Genomic DNA, 22669 nt, shown 5'->3' on the forward strand with positions numbered 1-22669 from the left:
AGGACAGTGGGGCGCTTGGTGACTTTTATTCAGGCAGGGGAAGGGGGGGGGGGCACATCTGGCAAAGCTGGAGCTGAGGAAGTGTTTGTGGAGGGAGTTTAGAGCAAAATGGGTCAGCAAGACCCATGGGCCAGTAGACTTACGTGACATCTGCCAACGGAGGATGCCATTGACCGTTGCTTCGGTTTCGAACTGGGGCGGGATCAGGAGGAGAGGGGCAGACTTGGAGTGGGCAGCAGGGTGCGGGCTGTTGATGAAGCTGATGAAGCTGACGGGGTTCTGGCTGGAGCTGCCCCAGCCATTTCTGTCCCTCCCCCAGCACCGCTGTCTGGTCTGGTTTGGTTTTTAACGTACTCGTGTATGTTACATTTGCTGTACGTTGTAGATGGGACGAAAGTAATTCCTGTTCCTATTTTTAGATTCTTGTGGGAATCCCGTGGAACTTGTCCAGTGAAGTCACTGAGGGCTTGCTGTGCTCCAGGCCCCTTGCTCGGTGGGGAGAGAACACAGCAAGCCAGTCTAGCACCACGCCTCTGGGAACGTTGCTGACCTGTGGGCGGCCGAGCTATAAATACTGGTTGAATCAATGAGCTGTGCCTGAGCAAGGAGTAGGGAAAGGAAGACTAAACTGAGAATGATCTGAGGCTTTTGAAGACCCCAGACCCCAGACTCCAACTAATGTTTTCTGGGTAGTTAACTTTTGGGGAATCAGGACAAGTAGAAGACGTGGCAAAGACCCCCAGAGGACAGACGGCCCGTTCTTATTAAAGGAAGCTGGGTTCAGGGTAACTAAACTGAAGTCTCACGGCACCCGTAGGCAAATTCTGGGATTAAAAATTATTTTTAAGCACCCAGAAAAGAAAGCCTTGAAGACTGGGAGACACTACAGGTTTATCAAGGTTACTAAGTTACCAAGTAACTACAAGTTACTAAGAAAACCAGAACTGCTTGTGCATTTTGATAAGCTTTCCAAATAAGTGGTCAGGACACAATCTTGATACTTTTCCTGACTTCACCAAGGTATTTAACACCATCTCTGAAAATCCACCTGTGCCAAAGATGGCAAAACATTGGGGGACTGTACCCACGGAGCACTGATTTAATGAGCACATGTCAACTTCAAGGGAGCCCCACCCACGTAATGCTTGTTAAATTTATGGGTGACACTAAGTTCTGAGGGAAACCTAATGCCAGGAGGGAAGAACACACTGCAGAAGAACAGCCTGTCTGGGAAGGTGGACTTTACCAGGGTTAGCATGGTATTTGCAAAATAAACTCACCGTTGAGGACAAGCTGGGAGAAGCTTGAAGTAGGAGGAATTTTTTTTTTTTTAAGGTCTAGTATTTTGTTTGGGTGCGGTTGTTTTAATTGCTTTTAGAGTCAGAGGGAGTTGCTTGCATCATGTGACTGAGGAAGAGTCCCCTTCAGTATTTGCGTTCTTGGTGACCAGAGTGAGGGAGGTGAAAAGCCCATTGTGTTGGGTGGGCTGCCTCTGGAATTGTGGCTTCAGATGAGGGGGCTGCTGTTAAGGAGACAGTGATGGAGGACTTCTTGGAGGAGGAGGAGCTTTCGGTGAGGTCCTTGGCTGAGGGCGTGTTGACACTAATGTGAGGAGGAATGGGTGAAAACGCGGGGGATGGCTGGTCTGGACTACAGAGTCCTCCTGGGGGACATCACCATTTCCAAGGGTTTGAGCGGCTCCTGGGGGGCAGAGGAGGTAGGCTTACTGTCCCAGGTGAATTTGAGGCCCAGGTGGGGCATCTGGTGGAAGATGTCCAGCAAGCAGATGGAGGCTTGTGAGGAGAACTTGCCTGTAGGAGACGTCCAGGTGGAGACAGCTTCCCCACTTCTTACTAACTTTGAGACCAGCGGCTGAATTGGGATCCTTTGCATTACTGCTTTGTTGAGGACTTGGTCCTGAACTGCTTTGATCTTCTTTTCTAAAACCAGTCCAATTTTGTTTTTATTTTTATATTTTTCCAACTTTGTTTTGAAACTTTAAACCTATACAACAGCAAAAAGATTTTGTACGTTGAAAGACTTGCATACTGTTTGCTTGGATTTACCAACCGTTAGCTCTTTGCCGCATTTGCTCCGGGTGTGTGTTTATCTGTCTTCCTTTTCCTCTCTCTCGTTCTTTGGAACTCTTTGAGAGTAAGCTGTAGTCATCATAACAATTTAACTCACTTAACTAATTCCCCATGTTTCTCCTAAGGACAAGGACATTCTCATACATAACCACTGTAGAATTCTCCAACTCAAGAAATTATCTAAATGCACTCCGTCTTCAGATTTTTTTTAGTTGTTTCTGGAAGCATCTTTAAAACTTGAAGCTTTTTTTTTTTTTTAATTGGTTACTTATCCAGAATCCAATCAGGAATTAACTTGGGAGCTAGCTTTTTTGGATTCTTTAGGACTAGAATGGGCCTGGAAATCTATATTTTCCCAACTTTTTAATATGAAAACATTCAATCCTTTAAGACTGTTACAAGAAAAGTTCATTTAGATTCACTAGTTGTTAGTATTTTGATGTGTTTGCATTCTCTGCTTCTCTAGACACACACAAAGATACTGTTTTATGTATTTATGCATTTTGCTGCTGAACCATTTGAAAGTTAAATCATAATGCTTCACCTCATAATACTATAAGTCATAATAACGTTCTTCAGCGTGTTCTTCCTAAGAACAAGGATATGCTCCGGCATAACCACCATGTAATTATAATGCTTAGGAAATTTAACACTGCTGTAGTATTGTTACCTAATATAAAGTCCATACTCAAGTTCTCCTAATGTATTCTAATAATATCCTTTAAGCTGACCCTCCAGCCCGCCTTTCAATTCTTGATGTCTATTTTACATAAAGATTTTTAAAATTATGTTTTCCCCCACAAAGTCTCACAGGTAAACTATATGCCTTCTCGCTAAAACGTGTTGTTTTTTGTGATTTTCTAAAGATTTTACTGGGTGTACAAGGTGAAGATTACAGTAAAGAAACCTTCTGGTTTCCTCAGTATTCTGGTAATTTAAATTTGTGAGTCATGAAAAGTTGGGAGGAAACATACAAATGCACAGGTAAACTTGTTTTTGAAAAAAAGCTAAGGGTTCAAGTGTTGGTGGGGCTGTTGGGTGGCAGAGGAATTAGGTTTATTCCATCCCCATGAATTTGAGGGGAAAATAACTGGCTTAGAAACATTTTTGTGACTCATCATATCTAACAAAATATTCCTTAAAACTCTCAAAATTTCTCTTGCTTTTATTCTCTGTGATACCTGCCACTAAACGACATTTAGTCGACGTATCTCTGACCTGGCCTTTGACTTTCGGACCTTTCTTTCCTGGGCACAGTGTTTGAGCCAGTGACGGAGCTTCTGTCAGGGACAGTATGTCACAGATCCAGTAATTAAGTGTGAGCACTGGAATGGATGTCACATTTCAGAATGTGAAGCATGGAACCCTGTTAAAGTTTAAATGACATTTTCCAATTCTGTGATATATAAAGAATGAGTAAATAATACATGAGACAGCATCAAAATTAAAAGCTTTTACCCATCAAAAGATGCTTTAAGAAAATGAATAGGAAAGTTGTAATCTGGCAGAAAATTTTGTAACACATAGATCTATTAAAGGACAGGTGTTTAGGAAATATAAGGAACTCCTGCAATTCAGTTTAAGAGTGTTAGAAAAAATAGACAAGTGTGCAAAAGACTTGAACAGACAGTTCACAAAAGATGATAAATGGTCAGTAAGCACATGAAGAATGTGCTCAAACATTGGTCTCAGGAGAATGCAGATTAAACCACAGTGAGACACAACTGATAGTAGTCAGAATGGCCAGCGTTGAAAAGACTGACAATACCAAATGTTGGCAAGATCCTAGAAAAGACCCCTCATACGTTCTTAGTAGGTTTATAAAATGGTAGAACCACTTTGGCGAAAGGTCTGGCAGTTGCTTATAATTCTGAATATACATGTGGCCCCCGATCCAGTAATTCCAAGTGATTTAGCGCAAGAGAAATGCAAGCATGTTATTTCCTATATGCGAGCAATAGTCTTGTATGAGAGTATTCCAAATAACTTTGCTTGTAATAGTCCAAATGGGGAATAGTCCAGGTTTCTACTAGTAGTAGAGTGGCTACATTCTAATATACTCTGGTATGTTTATACAGTGGAGTACCACTGAGCAACAGAAAAGAATGAACTGCTTCTACACAGAACGTGCTTGGCTCTCTGGAACGTAACGCCAAGGGAGGGAAGCCTTACACAAACAAGCACATATTGTGTGCACACATAGGCAAAACCAGGGGGAAAAAGAAGGAAGAACAAAGGGTCTGCCTCTGGGGTTGGGGTTGGGGTTGGGGTGGAAGGTGATTGGAAAGGGCCACGAGAGAACTTATGGGTGGTGTTAATCTTCAGTGTCTTGACAGGGTTTTGGGTTACACAGTGTGTATTTTTGTGAAAACTCAGAGTGTACACTTAAAATGAGAGCGTTTCATTTCATGTAAATTTTACATAAAAAATGGTAAAGAATGGGGCGCCTGGGTGGCTCATTCGGTTAAGCGTCTGACTTCGGCTCAGGTCACGATCTCATGGTTTGTGAGTTCGAGCTCCCGTCGGGCTCTGTGCTGACGGCTCGGAGCCTGGAGCCCGCTTCGGATTCTGTGTCTCCCTCTCTCCGCTCCTCCCGCACTCATGCTCATCTCTCTCTCTCTCTCAAAAATAAATAAAGCTTAAAATTTTTTTTAAAAATGGTAAAGAAATATAAAACTGTAGGTTATGATAGAAGCTGAAGTACTTAGAGGAGGTGAACCAGTGTCTACAAGTTATCTTGAAATGTATTATCTATAAAATAGGTTAGTAGATGGATATAGAGGGATGAATTGACATGCCAGAAACATTATAATAAAGTGTTCATAGTAGAATCTAAGTGATAACACATGGGTATTCTTTGTGAAATTTGTTCAGCTTTGTTGTGTGTTTGAAAAGTTTCATAATAAAACCTTGGGAAAATACTCATATTGTTTTTTCGGTCATATGAAAAATGGTTAAATACTGGCAGTTTTTCGTGGGCTGTCCTAATACATGTGGCCACATTTTGTAGCTATTTTATTTAGCAGTCTTTGTCTGACAAGGCGTTGATACAAAGCCTCATTTTCTTCCAGTCATTGTGGTTAGCTGGACTGGATTAATGTGTGGTTGGCAAGGCTCTTGACCATCTTTGGGACAGATTCCCTAACGTACCAGTCACTCTCCATTTCTGGTCTGTTTGCTTTAAATCAGGTCTCCTCTTCAGTGTAGAATTTTTTCTTATCTCCTATTAGCAGCAAGACTGGAGGGCATGAAGGAGGGGAAGGGCTCTACCTCTACGTGGCCCTCTTTGGGGCAGTGCCTTCCTTGCCTCTTGTAGGCTGTCCTCAAAATACATTGTGATGCATAATTGCATCAACTATGCTTTTGGCCTATGATTTTCTAGTAAGTTAACTCTGAGACCCATATGCTTTTCCATTTACACGTGAATCCCCTGCACACTTTGTGCTAGTGCTTTTCTGTCCCCCTCCCATCTCTCCCCATTTGCCTCTGAGGACACTTTTTGTAAATGATGAATTCCATTGTCCTAGAAAGTGGGAACTGGTGAGGAAGGATAGCTATGGATCTTCTGCTGTCTAAAGGGGTTAAGGTCAAAGGCATTTGGGAACACAGCTGCAAATCAACTGTGGTCGTACCTGTTGGTTTTATGACCTAGTCTCGTTGCCTTAGAGTTAGATGAGTGGGGCTAGGCTTTTGTTTTACTGTTTTTTTGTTTTTTGGGTTTTTTTTTTTTACTGTTACTGTTTTTAGTTTTGAAAAAAGAAACTTATTGTCTGTTTCATATTTCTCTTAACAACTTTTTACCACCTCAGAGTTTCTGAATGGACACCACAACTCAGTTTTCTTTAGATGCTCCGCCATTCCCAGTTCAGCAGGAGACTGATTTTGAACTCCATAATCACTAAATACCACTAATAACTGTTACCAACATTGATGATTGATTTGCCAGGGAGTGCTTTTTCCTCTGAGACTGTTTTCTCTTTATTGAGTGCTCTGTAGGGGGAACTAATTAAGCCTAAAACACTAACTTGTTAGGCCTGGCATGAGGAAATGAATTTTTGGAGTTAACTACCATTCATAGTATGGTTTTAGCATCTTACCAATGGCACTTCAGTCCCTTGCAGATTCATAGGTGGAGGTTGATGGACCTGTGTTCATCACTGCAGAAGAGAACAGCTGAATCCAGGACACAAACAGGGGGACGTTGGGACAGTGGTTCCTCAACCTGGGGTTCCAAAGAGCAGTGAAGGTTCCTAAAAATAAAGGGAGGCTGATATAGATAGTCACGGCTAATATTTCACTTTCCTTTACTATTTACACTGATGAAAGTGGAGACGAGTTCTCAGTTTTGTCTTACTAAATTCTAACAGCCCTTGTCACTCCTTCAGCCCCCTGTGCCTTTTCTATACAGGGTCGGTCAGGAGAGCAGTGTCAGGCATCTGACTGTGGGGCCAGGTGCACGGGGGCTGCAGCATCCTTCCAGCGTGGGCCTACTTATGTTCAATATAGGTGGCAGTCACCAAAGATGGATCAGTGAGGAAATTATCTGACACAGAAGCAGTGAAAACTTGCTCGTAGACCAGCTTGGCTTCATAACCAGTGTTTGGGAAACACTGGGCTTCTTTCTTAATATTTCCCTTAACTATTTATAGGTCTTTTCCTAGTGTGAATTAATTTCAGGATAACTTGTGAAAATGGAAGAAACTTGAAGTGGTGTGACATTTGTTGGACTAGATTTTGTGCCCTTTTTTGTCAAGTATGAGCAGGAAGAAGTGTGATTACTCATATCATATCAAGAATTTGAGAACGAGTTTATGCATTTAACAAATGTTTGTTGAGTTCCTACTAGGTGCAAGGCAAATGTAGAGGAATGAACAAGGCAGATGAAACATGCATTCTGAAGGAAGAAGGAAGTTAAGAACTAAATTACCAATGAAATAATGCTGTGAAGAAGTACATACTACTGTGAGAGTATATTAGAAAATGCTCTCACAGGAATAAATATACAGTGGGAAAAAGGCAGTCTCTTGAACAAATGGTTTTGGCAAAACTGGATAGGTACATGCAAAAGAATGAAACTCAACCAATTTCTTTCACCTTACATAAAAATAAATTCAAAATGTGAGACCTGAAACCATAAAAATCCTTGAAGAGAGAATAGTCAATAATTGGTCTGACATTGGCCACCATAGCAGTGTTTTTCTAGCTATGTCTCCCGAGGAAAGGGAAATGAAAGTAAAAATTTGATGTTGGGACTACATCAAAATAAAAAATTTCTGCCCAGTGAAGGAAACAATCAACAAAACTAAAAGGCAACCTACTGAATGGGAGGAGATATCTGCAAATGACAAAGCTGATAAAGGGTTAGTACCTAAAATATATAAAGAACTGATACCACTCAACACCCAAAAAACAAATACTTCAGTTAAAAATGGGCAGAAGAGATGAACAGGCATTTCTCCAAAGGAGACAGACAGATGGTCAACAGACACATGAAAAGGTGCTCAACATCACTCATCATGGAAATGTAAATCAAAACTTCAATGAAAGAGACACCTGTCAGATACATCTGTCAAATATACCTGTCAGAATGGCTAAAATAAAAACACAAGAAATAACAAATGTTGGGGAGGATGTAGAGAAAAAGGAGCCCTCTTGTTCTGTTGGTGGGAAGGCAAACTGGTGCAGCCACTCTGAAAACAGTATGGAGGTTCCTCAGAAAATTAATAATAGAACTACTCTATGATTCAGTAATCGTATTTACCCCAAAAATGCAAAAACACAAATTCAAAGGGATACGTGCACCCCTGTGTCTATTGCACCATTATTTACAACAGCCTAACTATGGATGCAGCTCAACTGTCCATTGATAGGTGAATGGATAAAGAAGTGGTATCTGTATATAGTGGAATATTCTTCCTCCATAACAAAGCATTAGATCTTGCCATTTGCAACAATATGGATGAAGCTAGAGAGTATAATGCTAAGCAAAATAAGTCAGAGAAAGATAAACATTTCACTCATGTGTGGAATTTAAGAAACAGAACAAATGAGCAAAGGGAAAAAGACAAACCAAGAAAAAGTCTTCGTTTAAAAAATGTATATTCATTTATTTTGAGACACAGAGAGAGAACTTGCGTGCACGGGGTGGGGAGGGGCGCAGAGAGAGAATCCCAGGCAGGCTCCAGGCTATCAGCACAGAGCCCAAAGTGGAGCTCGATATCATGAACTGTGAGATCATGATCTGAGCCGAAATCAAGAGTTGGACACTTAACCAACTCAGCCACCTAGCCACCCCTGAGAAACAGACTCTTAACTATAGAGAACAAACTGATGGTTACCAGAGGGGAGGCAGGTGGGGCAGTGAGTGAAATAGGGGATGGAGATTAAAGAGTACACTTCTCATGAGGAAAGAGAAAATAATAATCATAATAACAAAGAGAAACAGAAAGAAAAAGAAAATGCCGTCACAGTGTTCTGGGAAAGCCTCCTTGAAGAGGCAGGATTTAAGAAGAACAAGCAGTAGATAGCTGGGCTGGGGGCAACTATGTGGTGGTAACCCAGTGTTGACGTTCATTCAGGAAGAGGGCATGGCCTATGCAGGACCAGAGCAGGGTGAGTGTTTTGTATCTGGAACATACACAGCCATAGGAAGTGACACAAAATGAAAGCCAGAGTGGTTGGCTGGGGCCATGTCAAATAGAGTCTTATAGGCCACATCAAAGATTTTTATTTTATCTTAAGAACAGTGTGAACCCCTAAGAAAAATAGTTTTTTTTTAAAAAGGATAATGATATAATCGGGTTGAAAAAATTATTGTGGCTGCTGTATAGAGCAGGAAAAGTATGTTAAAATATTATAGTAGCCTATGAGATGATGGTAACATGGATTTGGGTGATCTCAGTAGAGGGGCAGAACTATGGGTGGTTTGAGACACAATTTTCCACTTCTTTTATGTCATGGCACATATAAATGGTTTTTTAAAATATCATGCCAGGGTAAATAGGCAAGGATGACCCAGGGGCTGAGGGGAATTCACGTCTTGGCATAGGTGTAAACCATTTGCAACAGCCTGCTAGAGAGACTCTGACTTGAGAGATGGGTATTTGGGAAAAGGAAGAGGATGAAGTCAAGGATGAATGCCAAGTTTTTGGTTTAAGCAGCTGGCTTGATGGAAGTGTTCCTGAGATTTGGACAGAGAGGAGAGGAGAAAGATCATGGATTCAGTTGTGTGTATGCAGAGTTTGGGTTTTCCATACGGATTCAAATGGATATTGAGTAGACAGATACGTTTGGACCTAAAAGGAGAGGAAAGTTTAAGCCTATGGATGCATTAGTCAACTAGGGAGACGGCATAGGAGCAAGGCATATGGAATTTCCACATTTGAAAGTCAACTAGAGGAGAATGAAGTAGCAAAGGAGATTGAGAAGCAGAAAGTTCAGAAAGGTAGAAGAAATACGAGATGAAGAATCAGAAAAAGTCAAGCAAGGAAAGAGAATGTTTTAGGAGGAAGAATTCCTTTGAGAGGGCAAGTTAGATGAGGACTGAAAATACTCCATTGGATTCAGCAACATGGAAGTCATTGGCGTCACATTAGAGTGACTGCCCTGTGCAGAAGCTACATCGCAGCCTACGTACAGGGGGTAAGGAGTGAGTGGGCCATCACAAAATGAAAGCAGTGAAATCATAGCTCTGTTGAGAATTTCATCTATGATGGGAAGGAGAAAGAGCAGGGGTTCACTCTGGGCTTGAGGGAAGATGTAGTAAAGGCAGAAAGGCTGACAGTACCAGAGAGTGAAAGGATAAGGAGGGTGAGGTAGCTGAGGAATTGGGAGGAAAACAGAATGAATGCTGGTGAATGTAGGTTTGTGATGGGTGGCAGTGCAGTCCTGACGGTTTCCTGCTGATGCTTCTGTCTTCTGTGCTATAAGAGGCTATGGCGTTTTCTGAGTATGAGAAAATAGGATTCTTGAGGGGCAGAGATGTTTGAAATAGTCCTTCTGGAGAACAGGAAAGGGAGTGTTCCAGAGATGTGTGCAGGATTGACAGGCAGCCCTGAGGGCCTGTTGGGATTCGCTCCACTGTGTCCTGTGCGTGATTTCTTTTGGTGTCCCTTGCTGCCCTTAACAGTCGTGGATGAGGGGAGTGATTGTGTTCATCCAGGGAGACCGTTATGGCGGATTGATGCAACGAATGGATTGAGGAACAAAGGCTTTAGTGAGTCAGGGAGTGACTTAACTGATGAACTGTGGACTCTCAACATGGAAAGATGTGAAGGCAGCAGGCGAGGAGGAGTTCAGAAGAAAGTAGAAGCAAGAGAACTATGGGATCCAAGAAGAAGTTGTTGAGTAAACGAGCTGGAAAAATAGGAGGGTGTGTGATCCGAGTGGATGTTTTTATTCTGGGCATCACATACTGGGGACAACCTAAACCTTCGCATTTAGAGGTGGTGCTCCCTAGCTCGGGAGGGTGTGTGCAAGTAGATTTCACTCAATGTCTGAGGAGTTCTGTCTGTAATACTGGCTATTTAATAATTAGATTTCAAAAAAGTTGCTCATGTTTGCTGTGGAGACTATATGTAGATGAGGTGTGTGTGTGTGTGTGTTTGTTTGAAGAAATAGATTTTTGGTATCTTTGGTATCTTTGGCTATCCTGCAGTTCTCATGATAGACTCAAGCCAACAGAGCTTTCTTAGCAAGGTTACAGAATCTGTCAAGATGGTTGTGCCAGGGAAGCTACAGAGATACCTCAACAAGGATGAAGATGCCATTAGACAGGTGAATTAGGGTGGGTTTATCACAAGAGCCCCGGTAGGGATATAATAATAAATGTTGGGGGGGGGGTGCCTGGGTAGTTCAGTTGGTTAAGCATCCGACTCTTGGTTTCGGATCAGGTCCTGATCTCACAGTGGGTGAGTTTGAGCCGTGAATGGAGCTCTGCACTGACAGTGTGGAGCCTCCTTGGGATTTTCTCTCTCCCTTTCTCTCTGCCCCTTCTCCACCTTAAATAAATAAATAAATAAATAAATAAATAAATAAATAAGAATGAACGAACAAATGTTGGCTATAGGATGGGGGGGAGCAAGGTCACTGGGGATGAAGAAATGAAGGAAAGAGAACTGGTCACATTTGCCACACAGGTGGACATTGACATCACACGGTACTGGCTGCTTTCCAGGTGAGTACTGAGGGGAGAGAGCACCGCAGGTGGTCAATGGCAGTGAGGAGGCAGGTTGGAGGGCAGTATAACTGGACGGCATGGGCCTCAGAGGAAGAGGGTTTTGTTGTTACTTCTTTTTTAGGGGGTGAGGAAATGATGCTCTGCAAACTGGTAAGAGCAAGCCCTGCTTTCCTCCTCCTCCAGAGCCTGAGAATCAGAGCTGGCTAGCACGGGAAGCCGTGCAATGGTTCTCTTCATGTGTGGTCCCGGCACCAGCTGCCTCCAGTCACCCGGGTGGGAACCTATTAGAAATGCACGTTCTCGGACCCCAGAGGCTCAGAAACTCTGGGAGTGGGCCCAGCATTCTGTGTTTTGACAAGCCCTCCAGGTGACTGTGATGTGCTCCCGAGAGCCACTGCTGCGAATGAAAGCTGATTGGGTGAGGGGAGGGAAGTAGTCCTTGGGACCCGTGAACAGTCTCATGGATTTCCCCTGGCATGTTTTGGAAGCAGGTGGTGGAAGCCAGAGCCTGGCATCCGTGGACATGAGACTGGGCTTTTGTGGTCTCCAGTGGCATCAGGCTGATAATAATAGTCTCAGAGCACATGTTGGGAGTTTGATCGTTGTCTGGATGTAGGAATTTGCTGTTAGCCCCAGCAGCGATTGATTACGAGGAATAATTTATGACTTTAGTTTGACTTTAGTTGTCATTGCCAGGGTTTTAAAACCGTGATATTCTATATGCACATGAATTTATTTTTAAACTTTTCATAAATATTTCCTGTCATAAAAATAAGTTGTGCTTATTATAAGTGATAGTAACTTGGAATTCAGAATTTCTTTTTCCTTAAGGAAGAAGACAGGTTACATGTTACTTCACAGACTTAGCCTGTCCACCCTATCTCAAATAGCAGGTGTGCCGTTATTGTGCCACTAGGGAGGGAAGACCTTTTCTTAAAAACCTGTAAAACTTGTAAAAGGTGAAGGAGAAGATTGTGTCAATGTGTGTGATGAACATTTGTCGAGGGGGATGATTGGAGCTGTGTTGGAGAAGCCTCAGGGGTGAGGTACCCCCGAATTTAGTAGGCGTGGTTCTCATCTCAATTCGGCGTTGGCCACAGACCTGTAATTCAGAATGCGGCTGCCTTGGTGCAGGCCCATAAAGGGAGAGAAGGAACTCCGGCAGCTTGGGCAGCCGTGGTGGCAGGCTGGTGTCATGAAACAGAATTGGGATCGGAGGGCTGGGGGCTTGTGCATGTGTCCCAACTGATTCATTGGAAACGTGTCGCGTGGATGAATTCAACAAACACTTGCACGCCTGGTTTAATGCCAAGACGTATTCTAAAGGCAAGGAAATTGAGGCCCCAAGTTTGATGTCTTCCCCAAGTCAAAGTCAGTGAGGAAGCCAGGAATCGAATCCGGGTTTCTTAAGTCTGAAATGGGCTACCTACCATGTGAGTATAGTGGCTTGGTTTCCTGTGGCCCCAGGACGGGTCTCTTGTCACTCTTCCTCTCTCTGAAAACAACAAAAGAAAACCTCCGAAATATTTGTCAAATAAATTTGTATGGTGGCGGGTCTTCTTAATTCCCTGTCAACAACTGATTCACTGTCATGTAACATTTTAGCACTCACTCACTTTAGCAGGACGGATCTTTGAGGAAATGGCTCTTGGTCAGAGGACACCTGGGACGCTCAGCAGTTTTGTTCAGTTGCCCTGATGCCTTGTTCACTCTTTTCAGCTCTTGGCCATCAAATATTGGTACCATAGGCGACTGACTCCTCTTCAGAACATTTAAATGTTTAATTTGCTTGTGAAGCATTCAGTTTGGCTGGAAAAAAAAAAAATTAAACCCTCATAAATAAAGGTTGCTGCCTTGCTCTCGATGCTATTTGTGCTAAATTAATTTAATGTACTAATCAGAGTTCTGATGAATTCTGTGAACTGCTAATTTTAAATCAGTGAATAAATGGTAGTAACTTTGGGCTGGTTTTACTTCCCAGAAGGGACTATGTGGAGTTGGGATTGGAAGGAAGTGGAAAAAGTCAGAAGACAGTTGCACACTCTCTTTCCAGTATTTTCTCTGAGGTCCTGTTTCCTGGATCACTGTTGCCACGCTTCAGGGTTCCTTCTTTCCTTGCCTGCTCCCTTCCAGCCTATTGGCCCTCCCTCTCCCCCATTCCTCCCCTGCCTATCTTTCCTCCATGCTTTCATTCCCAGCTCCTTCTCCCTTCTTCTCTGGGGAAATACGTTTGTTTTTTTTTTTTGTTTGTTTGTTTGTTTGTTTGTTTACTTTTGCTGCATTAGGAGTTAGACTTGGAATGATCATACCTGTGAATCAGAATTCTAGAGCATTAATTAATTTCTTACCATTTAGTTTTCTCTTTCATTCAACAAACTAAGTAATGGTCTTTCCATGTAGGCATTTGATTAGACCCTGAAGGGCCAGATCAAGCTGGTTTCGGCATGGGGCCACATGTTCCAGCAAGGCCTGTTTCAGTTTTGAATGATTCGGTCCTTAGGCCAAAACCATTCGAGACTGACTCCAAGAAAACAGAACTGGCAACACACTCTGTTCCATTTCATTTTGTCCAGCATGCATAATTTTTTTAAGGTTTGGAGTTGGGAGACAGCACCAACCGAGAAAGGAATCCCGTAAGTGGGAGAAAGGCTGTCGCATTGTTAGGAGAGCATTTCAGCCTGAGTGATTAGCGGTATTTGGCCATGAGGAAGGGGCCTCTAAAAATAACTGCTGAGCAGAGTTTGCAGTCAGGTCCAATTTCAGTTCTAGAGGCCTTGCCCGTGGAACAGTTGGCCAGTCTGAAGCTCTGTAGGGAAGGGCACTTGGCGTGCGTGATACCTGCTGATAGCTCTGATTTTTGTCTTCCATATATACTCTTCATGGATTGAAGAAACCAAAATGGCTGAAGGTAAAGGTACATTTTTATTGTTTGGGTTAAAAGTGGTTTGGGATCTAGCTGACAGCTTTTAGCTTTATTTTCAGTTGTGCACCTTTAAAATAGTTTTGACTGTTCGGCTGCGTTTTCTACATCTTTTCTATTTAGAACTCCTGGAGACATCACCTTTTCATGGTAGTTTAATTTTTCCTGGAGTAATCTGTCCTTGATCTGAATATGTTTTGGTGTCTTAGAATACCTTTTAGTATATTAGATTATATATTTGTAAAAGCAGAAACCACATTTTAAAAACTTCAGAAAAATGTACAAGCAGTCTTCTTTGGTCTTATAATTACAGTAAATTTAAAGAATTGTGTGTAGATAGATTTAGATTTCATATGACATTATAGGAAATCTAAGGCATGTGTAAGTCTTGTATTAGTGAGCACACTTAGTTGGTGCAGGCAGAGCTTGACTCAGGCTTTACCATGTGTGGAAACTGACCTAATTTTTGTGAAGCGGGTGATAAATGCAAAGTAAAGATGCTAGTGTTTTATTTTGTATTTAAACTGAATCATTAACTTCAAGGGTTCTTAAATAATGTGTTGAATTTACATTTTTGTATATTTGTTTTTGCTTTAGTTTGTAAGTTAAGAATGTCTTTCCATTTAGTTGAAAGCAAGCTACATTAGCTCGTTATGTTTTTGTTTTTCAAATTGATTTGGACTTTTTATTTATATATGTTCATTTGTTACATTAGGTAACCCTAGCAGAGTGGTAAGAGCCACCGCAGTCCTGCTGTGGCACATACATTCACAAACAGAACCCTATCTCAAGACCCCAGATTTCTGTAACCTTCCCGTCCCCCAGTTCATTATGTCAAAAATTTATTTATGGAAAAAAAAAAAAAGACATATTAAGACACCAAGACAGCTCCCAACTCTCAGCTGCCTAAGTGGCCACTGGAAGGAGTCTATTATTAGTATGGAGAATATGAATATCTTTACTTTGACCACTGTTTTAAATAAATGGTTAGAATGGGTCACCTGACTGTTCTGATGAAGTACCTCATCCAGCCATGAAGAAGAATATGAGATATGTATCTTTAGTTCTTTTAGAAGACATTTCTCCCTGTTTCTGTGGTGATTACATAATCTGCATAGTTAGGTAAAATCAGCTGGTACTTCTGACCCACATTTACCAGTTCTTGGCTTCCAAAAGGTGATGCTTTGTAACATAAAAAAAAAATAATCAGTTTGATGAGTTGCTTGACAGCTTTTATGGTTTTTTTTTTAAACTTTAAATGTGTGGGGCTTATGTATAAATGTATGAAATCATCAGCATAATGCTAAGCAAAACTTGGACATGGTTGATTTGTAATCCAGTTGTTGTAATCCAGTTAAGTGACTGACTGACCCCTGTTCAGGTGCTGGGCATGTCTTATTTTCTTTTTCCTCAAATGAACAATAAAATTTACCTATGGTCCCTAGCCCACGTTTTGTAGACACACATTTCATTGCTCGCTGTGGTAATTTTCTGTGTTTGGTAGTAAGAACAGTGTTCTGATTTGTAGGTCATTACTTTTGGTGGGTCAGTGTAGAAGAAAATGAATCCCACAGTTCTTATTCTTAACCTCCATTAACAAAATCTTGACTAATCCCTGGGACTACAGGTGGAATCATGAGTCAGAAAATGAAATGAACACTCTCAGATTTATTCTGATCTTAGAAAATAGGGTTGACTACTAGAAATAGCTTTGGGACAAAGTGCTGATTTCAGGTCTCTTTAAGGTGTTTCTCTTGAAGTGTTTATCTTACTGTGTTTATTTCAATTCATTGGACAGAAACTAATCTGCCCTTTGGGACTAGGTACGCCATATTTTCAAAGTGACATATCAAGGGAGTATTATTTGGTGTCAGTTAAAACATTCTCCTGACGAAGATGTCCTGGGAAAGACTCCTTTTTATAATTTGCTGTTTGTTCCTTTATGGAATTAGTAAATATTAACCGTAATAAGATTAATAATACTAGAGTAACAATTTATTTGACATTATAAAGGATGGATAAAATATTGCTAATAATTTCATATTCTAGCTAAGTAACATTTACCCTTTTTTGACGTTTATCTCTTTTAAAGTGATTAATCTGCTTGATGAACAGTATCTTAAATGAAAAATCTAAGATTTATTGTACATTTTTTGCATTCTTTTTTTTTCAACATTTATTTTTGAGAGAGAGAGAGACAGAGTGTGAGCAGAGGGGCAGAGAGAGAGAAGCAGGCTTCAGGCTCTGAGCTGTCAGCATGGAGCCCGACATGGGGCTCCAACCCACAAACTGTGAGATCATGACCTGAGCCAAAGTCGGACGCTTAACTGACTGAGCCGCCCAGGCACCCCCATTTTTTGCATTCTTAAACAGTCCGACTTAATGACAGACTCAATTTGATGGTCATTATTCCCTTGTTCGTAAGATTGTTTTAAGGACAGTTCAAGGGGAATAGCCCCCTGCCATGTATTCTTTTCAAATTCTTTATCTTGCTGCTGGTTTTCATACCTCCTACAGGCCTGCCTTCCATCAGCACTGTTGGTTTCTAATTTCTTTGAGCACTTTGTTGCCTTGACTCAGGTGAGGTTGTCTGTAAAGTATATTCTTTAGTTTTTTGCAGTAAGTTAGGAAACGTGATCAAAGTTGTTAGCTTCATTTCTAAAACAAATGTAAATGGTCTGTAGATAAAGTATGTTTTTTACTGTGTTTGGCTCCCCCTCGCCCCCCATCCCTTAGCTCTGCTGTGGTGCACGCATTTATATGATTTTTTTTAAAAACACTTTTTGCACTTTTACTTATATTTAGTGTTGCAGGTCAGTAACTTAGATGAGTATTTACTGAATTAACTTGGTTAAGTGATACTTTAGTTTTGAGAATCTTAGAAATTTTCCTTCATTTCTGCTTTAAGAAAGAGAAATGGGCATAGAATTGATCTTTGAATTCAAGTAATTATTTTGTTTCGTTAACAATTTCATTACAAACTCATTTTAAATTATAAATCCGTATTTGGCAGTAAATGGGTATTTCAGAAGGCATTTTTCTTATTATAATTAGTATTCTATATAAATGAGAGTATATGTGCATATACTTGTATGAATATAGAAATAAAAGTTTTTTTATACAGCATTAAAAAAATTTGTTTTAATGTTTATTTACTTTTGAGAGAGAGAGGAAGAGAGAGAGAGACAGAGTATGAGTGGGTATAGGGCAGAGAAAGGGAGACACAGAATCTGAAGCAGGTTCCAGGTTCTGAGCTGCCAGCACAGAGCCCGACATGGGGCTCCAACTCATGAACCATGAAATCATGACTTGAGCCAAAGCTGGACGCCCAACCAACTGAGCCATCCAGGTACCCCTATACAGCATTAAAAATGTCTTCATGGGGCTCTTGGGTGGCTCAGTTGGTTAAGCGTCTGACTTCTGCTCAGGTCATGATCTCATGGTTTGTGCGTTCAAACCCCACGTTGGGCTCTGTGCTGATGACAGCTTAGAGCCTGGAACCTGCTTCGGATTCTGTGTCTCCCTCTCTCTGCCCCTTCCCCGTTCATGGTCTGTCTGTCTGTCTGTCTGTCTCTCTCTCTTTCTCAAAAATAAACATTATTTTTTTTTTGAAAAGTCTTCATATGTATAGAAGTTTAATAAACACACAACAGTGCTGGTGTATCTATGGTACTCCTCTGTCCTCACTTTTTTCTCTTATTTTTTAAAATTTTAGTGATGCTCTATATTGTTCAGTAATATCAGAAATCATCATTTTCACCCACCAACATTTCTGAAGTTTTCACCCAGTCTCCCCCTCCCATGGCTGTGTTCAGGTAATGAAACAGGAAAGCCTGTTTTAAGTGCATTTAATATGTAGCATTATAATCTATGCCCGGAGAGAATTTGAAAAAGTATACATTATGTTTTTAGATAGCCAGCTTTTAGGAGACTTCTAATAATCATATAAGAAATAGTAGATGGTCGTATGTTATTTGGTAAGTATTCTTTTGTAAATTCACCATATGATTATAAATCTGGTCCTAATGTTAAAGAACATAAGAAAAGAAAATTGACTTTTTTTTTAAGAATGACATTTGTCTTATTTAGTCATAATTTTACATAATTAAATATGGATATCTAGAAAAAATATATGTATTTGAGTGTGTATACACACATACACTCTCACTTTCTCAGACTGATTTAGTTTTTGTGGCCCCTTTTGAAAAGTTGATCTAGTGGTTTATTTAAAAAAATTTATCCTTTTGGGGCGCCTGGGTGGCGCAGTCAGTTAAGCGTCCGACTTCAGCCAGGTCACGATCTCGCGGTCCGTGAGTTCGAGCCCCGCGTCAGGCTCTGGGCTGATGGCTCAGAGCCTGGAGCCTGCTTCTGATTCTGTGTCTCCCTCTCTCTCTGCCCCTCCCCCGTTCATGCTCTGTCTCTCTCTATCCCAAAAATAAATAAACGTTGAAAAAAAAAATTATCCTTTTAATAAGATTTTCATTTTTTTTCTTCAAGAAGATTTGGCAGTATATTCTTGATTTGAGCCATTGGAAAACTACTACCAGCATTCTTTAATGAGAGTTGGATTTAGGAATCAGAAAGCAGGTTCTGGATTAGAGCTAGTGCGTTTTTTTTTTATTTTTTTTTTGAAATCCTGTAGTTTGGTTCACCCGTATGGATCAAGGAACTCAGGACTGTGGAAGTCAGATTTAATTCCTAGCTCTACCCAACTTGTCCTGGTGAATCATTTGAACTTTTTTCTGTAAAACAGCGTTGATTATTCCTGTCCTTACCCCCAGTGGTTCTTAACCAGGCATCACCCTTGTAGGGTCATTGGCGGTGCTTTTGTTTGTCATAATCACTGGGAGCTCCTTACCTTTGGGACCCAAGGAAACCAGGGATGCCAGCTGCCCAGCAGTGTGAGGCACAATTGCACAGGATAAAGAATTGTTCTTTACAGACATCCAGAAATGCCCTCTCGAGATACACTGACAAGACCTCTGTGAGAGTCACATGCAGTTGTGCGCGTGGAAGCCCTTTAAAATGTATGACCCGCGTTCCACAAAGAGAAGACAGTGTCCTGCTCTGCTACCTGGTTGAACTTTTCCTTTTCTCAAGGGCATATGGGAATACGACCTATCCTTTTAATAGTATTTACTATGTTCCTTTGTAAGAGAAATTTGAATACCGTGGTCCTTTCTTTCAAGGACAGTGTTGTCCATTTTCTCTCAGTGTCACTTGACTGTCATGTTTTGTTTGTTTGTTTACTTTGGGCTGTAAGAATATTTCCAAAAGAGAAGGTGTATTTAACACACGAGATGTGATACATGACACTCAGCGGACAGAGTTGACAAAGCTGTTTCCTGCATTGAGACCGATTGGATTGTGCATGATGAGCCTTTTCCTGCTTCCTTAGACCCCAGTGGATCTTGTCACAGAGGGGGACTAATTGTACTATTTTGCTTCCCTTCTTCCTTGACCTCTCTTTGCTCTAAATAGTCTTGTTCCTTCTTCTGTCCTTCTCTGGATAAGAATATGGAGCCATTGTGGGGGGAGATATTTTCTGTGACCATTAAGAGGCGTTTTAAGATTCTACAGACACTAAGTGGGTCAGAGAAAAGATTTGGCTACATTTCTATAGGATTTCATGAAATGGTTGATAGGCACTGAACTTTAGGGGAGGTTATATTTAGGTGGTTTGGGTAAAGAACTTAGAAGGAAGGTATACATATTATATGTATTGCATATAATATAATACACATGTTATATCAAATTTTATTTTTAAAAAATTGTTAGCCAATGAGTAGTTTATTTCTTTCATTACTTCTAAGTCAGAGTTTTACATATGTGGTATTGGGTCTAAACAGAATCTTTTCTGTTTCAAAATCTTCATTTTACATAACATGTTCTGAGAATTTGAGTGAAAACTGTTTTTGAAATGATTTACCAATGTAAACACTTTCAAATTACTGGAGAAATAATTCAGGAAAAAGAGGTGTTTAATAAAGTGTCATCTTGTATAATGACATTGTTCATCTGTTTTATTTTTAAACAGATACAAAGCATGGAGGACATAAAAATGGGAGGAAAGGAGGACTTTCTGGAAGTTCATTTTTCACATGGTTTATGGTCATTGCATTGCTGGGAGTCTGGACATCAGTAGCTGTCGTCTGGTTTGATCTTGTTGATTATGAGGAAGTTTTAGGTAAGAATTTTGGTATCATTTCTTTTGTGAATTTGTAAAAGCATAAAAGACATTCTTTAGTAATCTTAAAGATTTGTCATTATTTGGGGGCATACTCTTAATTTCTGTAGGCTTTCACTTGTTCTCAACAGGGTGGGAATACAAGGGGATGTTAGCAGGGTTACCTGGGAGTAATGACTTTTCTGCTTCTTTGAACATGAGCTGCAGTTAAAAAAAAAAAAAGGCTTTATACTGTATGTATATCCCACAGAAAAGTTTTATCAAATAGCACTTAACTCTTAGGAAATGGGAGTATTCTCATTTTTATTCATCGTGTTAGGAGTTTTAAGTATTCATGAGCCACTGAATTTATTTCAGGACCCAATTGTGCAAGACCCTTCCTTAGAAAGCATTTTGAAGCATACCCCTTCTTCTTTTGGAATGAATGTGTGTGTGGGTGTGTGTGTGTGTGTGCGCGCGCGCATGTGTATGTATTGGTGCTGGGATGGGTTGTCCTGTGTGTGTCGGGTTGGGCTCGGCGTGTGTCTCTGTCTGTCGGTTCTTGGGCTACCCGGTCTGTCTGTGTCGGTCTTGGGCTCGGGGCTCGCGGTCTGTGTGTCGGTGTTGGGATGGGGTGTGTCTGTGTCGTGTTGGGCTCAGGGTGCGTGTGTGTGTGTCGGTGGTGCGGTGGGTGTTGTCTGCCTGTGTCGTGTTGCCCTAAGGTGTGTCTGTGCTGTATTAGGTGCCGGGATCGGGATGCTGTGTGTGTGTTAGTGCTGAGATTGGTGTGTGTGCATGTGCGTGTAGGTGTTGGGATAGGGGTGTGCATGTGTGTGTAGGTGTGCATGTGTTAGGTACTGTCTGTCTGCTGTTGCAGTTGTCAGATAGTTGTCTTCCTTTCTCCTGATTTTTCCTTTTCTCTCCCAATAATCACTGCAGTTGTTCATGACTTTTTACATTAATGATTCATTACCATTTGTAGAGTCATATTCCTTGGTTTTTTTTTCTGCCTCATGAAATCTTTTTTTAAATTGAGATAAAATTTACATAACATAAAATTCAATATTGTTAATATGTGAAAATGTACAGTTTACTGGCAATGTACAGGTTACTAGTATACTTTCTGCATCTGTGATTTGCTTATTCTTGATATTTCGTATACAATCCTACATTTTGCATTCAGCACACTGTTTTCAAGGTTCACTACTTACTCCATTTTATGGCTGAATAATATTCCATTGTATGGAAACACACCACATTTTGCTTATCCAGTCATCAGTGATGGACCTTTGGGTTGTTTCCACTTTTTGGTTATTGTAAGTGGTCTTCCTCTTTAATAATCCAGTGAAAAATGTGGACCCTGTCACTGAAAACAAATCCCGTGCTGTTCTATATGTAGCAGGTTGCATAGAAAATCCCCTCTCTTCCATAAAACCTTCTGCTTTAGATGTGAGATTATAGTCATCTTTCTGGGGGAGAAAAGGCAAAACATGCTTATGTGTAATCTCCCTTTGGTTGAAGCTTTTCATTGTGATTAAAGCAGAGTGACTCTGGATAGACTGTGAGAGTAATAGAGGAAGAATTTTAGTTTGGAGACAAACTGCTGAGTACATCTGTGCTTTTGTTGACGTACTATGGTATATTGCTAGGGAACATCTATTAAACAAACGAAGAGATTTAAAATTATTATACATCTAAGAGCGAGTAACAATTTTCATGTTTTTACATGCATGCAGCCAAAGCAAAGGACTTCCGTTATAACTTATCAGAGGTACTTCAAGGTAGGCCTTTGGAGATGCATTTTAAGTCTACTTGTGATATCTCTAAAACGTCATCCTTATTTTATTAACTTAGTTGTCACATGCATCAGAGAATATAAGTGGTAGGACCAATTTCCCCCTTTAAGTTTGTCAGAAACTATGGTATTTTCTATCTTTTTTTTTTTTAATGTTTATTTATTTTTGATAGAACACAAGGGGGGAGGAGAAGTGAGAGAGGGAAACACAGAATCCGAAGCAGGCTCCAGTCTCTGAGCTGTCAGCACAGATGGCTCGAACCCACAGACCATGAGATCATGACCCGAGCTGAAGTCGGACGCCCAACCGACTGAGCCACCCAGGCGCCCTGATATTTTGTCTTTTTAATGTTACTTGAGCTCTGTGCTATAGATTGCCTCAACGTGCAGACCAGTGCTTTCTATTTTCTTAGTAATGGAAACGATACTGCCTTATCTGTCCATCACTATTATTACTATTATTATTATTATCACCATCATTTCTAATGTGTTTTCTAAACCAGACTTCTATATGGCAAGT

The 22669-nt window shown here is 40.8% G+C and overlaps 1 protein-coding gene across 3 annotated transcripts in view; it reads left to right on the forward strand.

Annotated features, from left to right (window-relative positions):
• ASPH (aspartate beta-hydroxylase) overlaps nucleotides 1–22669 on the forward strand; it is a 222895-nt gene that overhangs the window by 19158 nt on the left and 181068 nt on the right. The window contains exons 1-2 of one of the 3 annotated variants that reach the window (XM_032591960.1): nucleotides 14024–14176; nucleotides 20226–20375. In XM_032591960.1, the coding sequence (XP_032447851.1) occupies nucleotides 14167–14176; nucleotides 20226–20375 (160 nt within the window). In that variant the 5' untranslated portion in view covers nucleotides 14024–14166. Of the gene's footprint in view, nucleotides 1–14023; nucleotides 14177–20225; nucleotides 20376–22669 lie in introns of those variants that run through there. The other 2 variants (XM_032591961.1, XM_032591959.1) reach the window with 2 other exon arrangements.

The sequence above is a fragment of the Lynx canadensis genome, chromosome F2, assembly GCF_007474595.2.
Source record: "Lynx canadensis isolate LIC74 chromosome F2, mLynCan4.pri.v2, whole genome shotgun sequence".
In the NCBI taxonomy this organism is placed as follows: Eukaryota; Metazoa; Chordata; class Mammalia; order Carnivora; family Felidae; genus Lynx; species Lynx canadensis.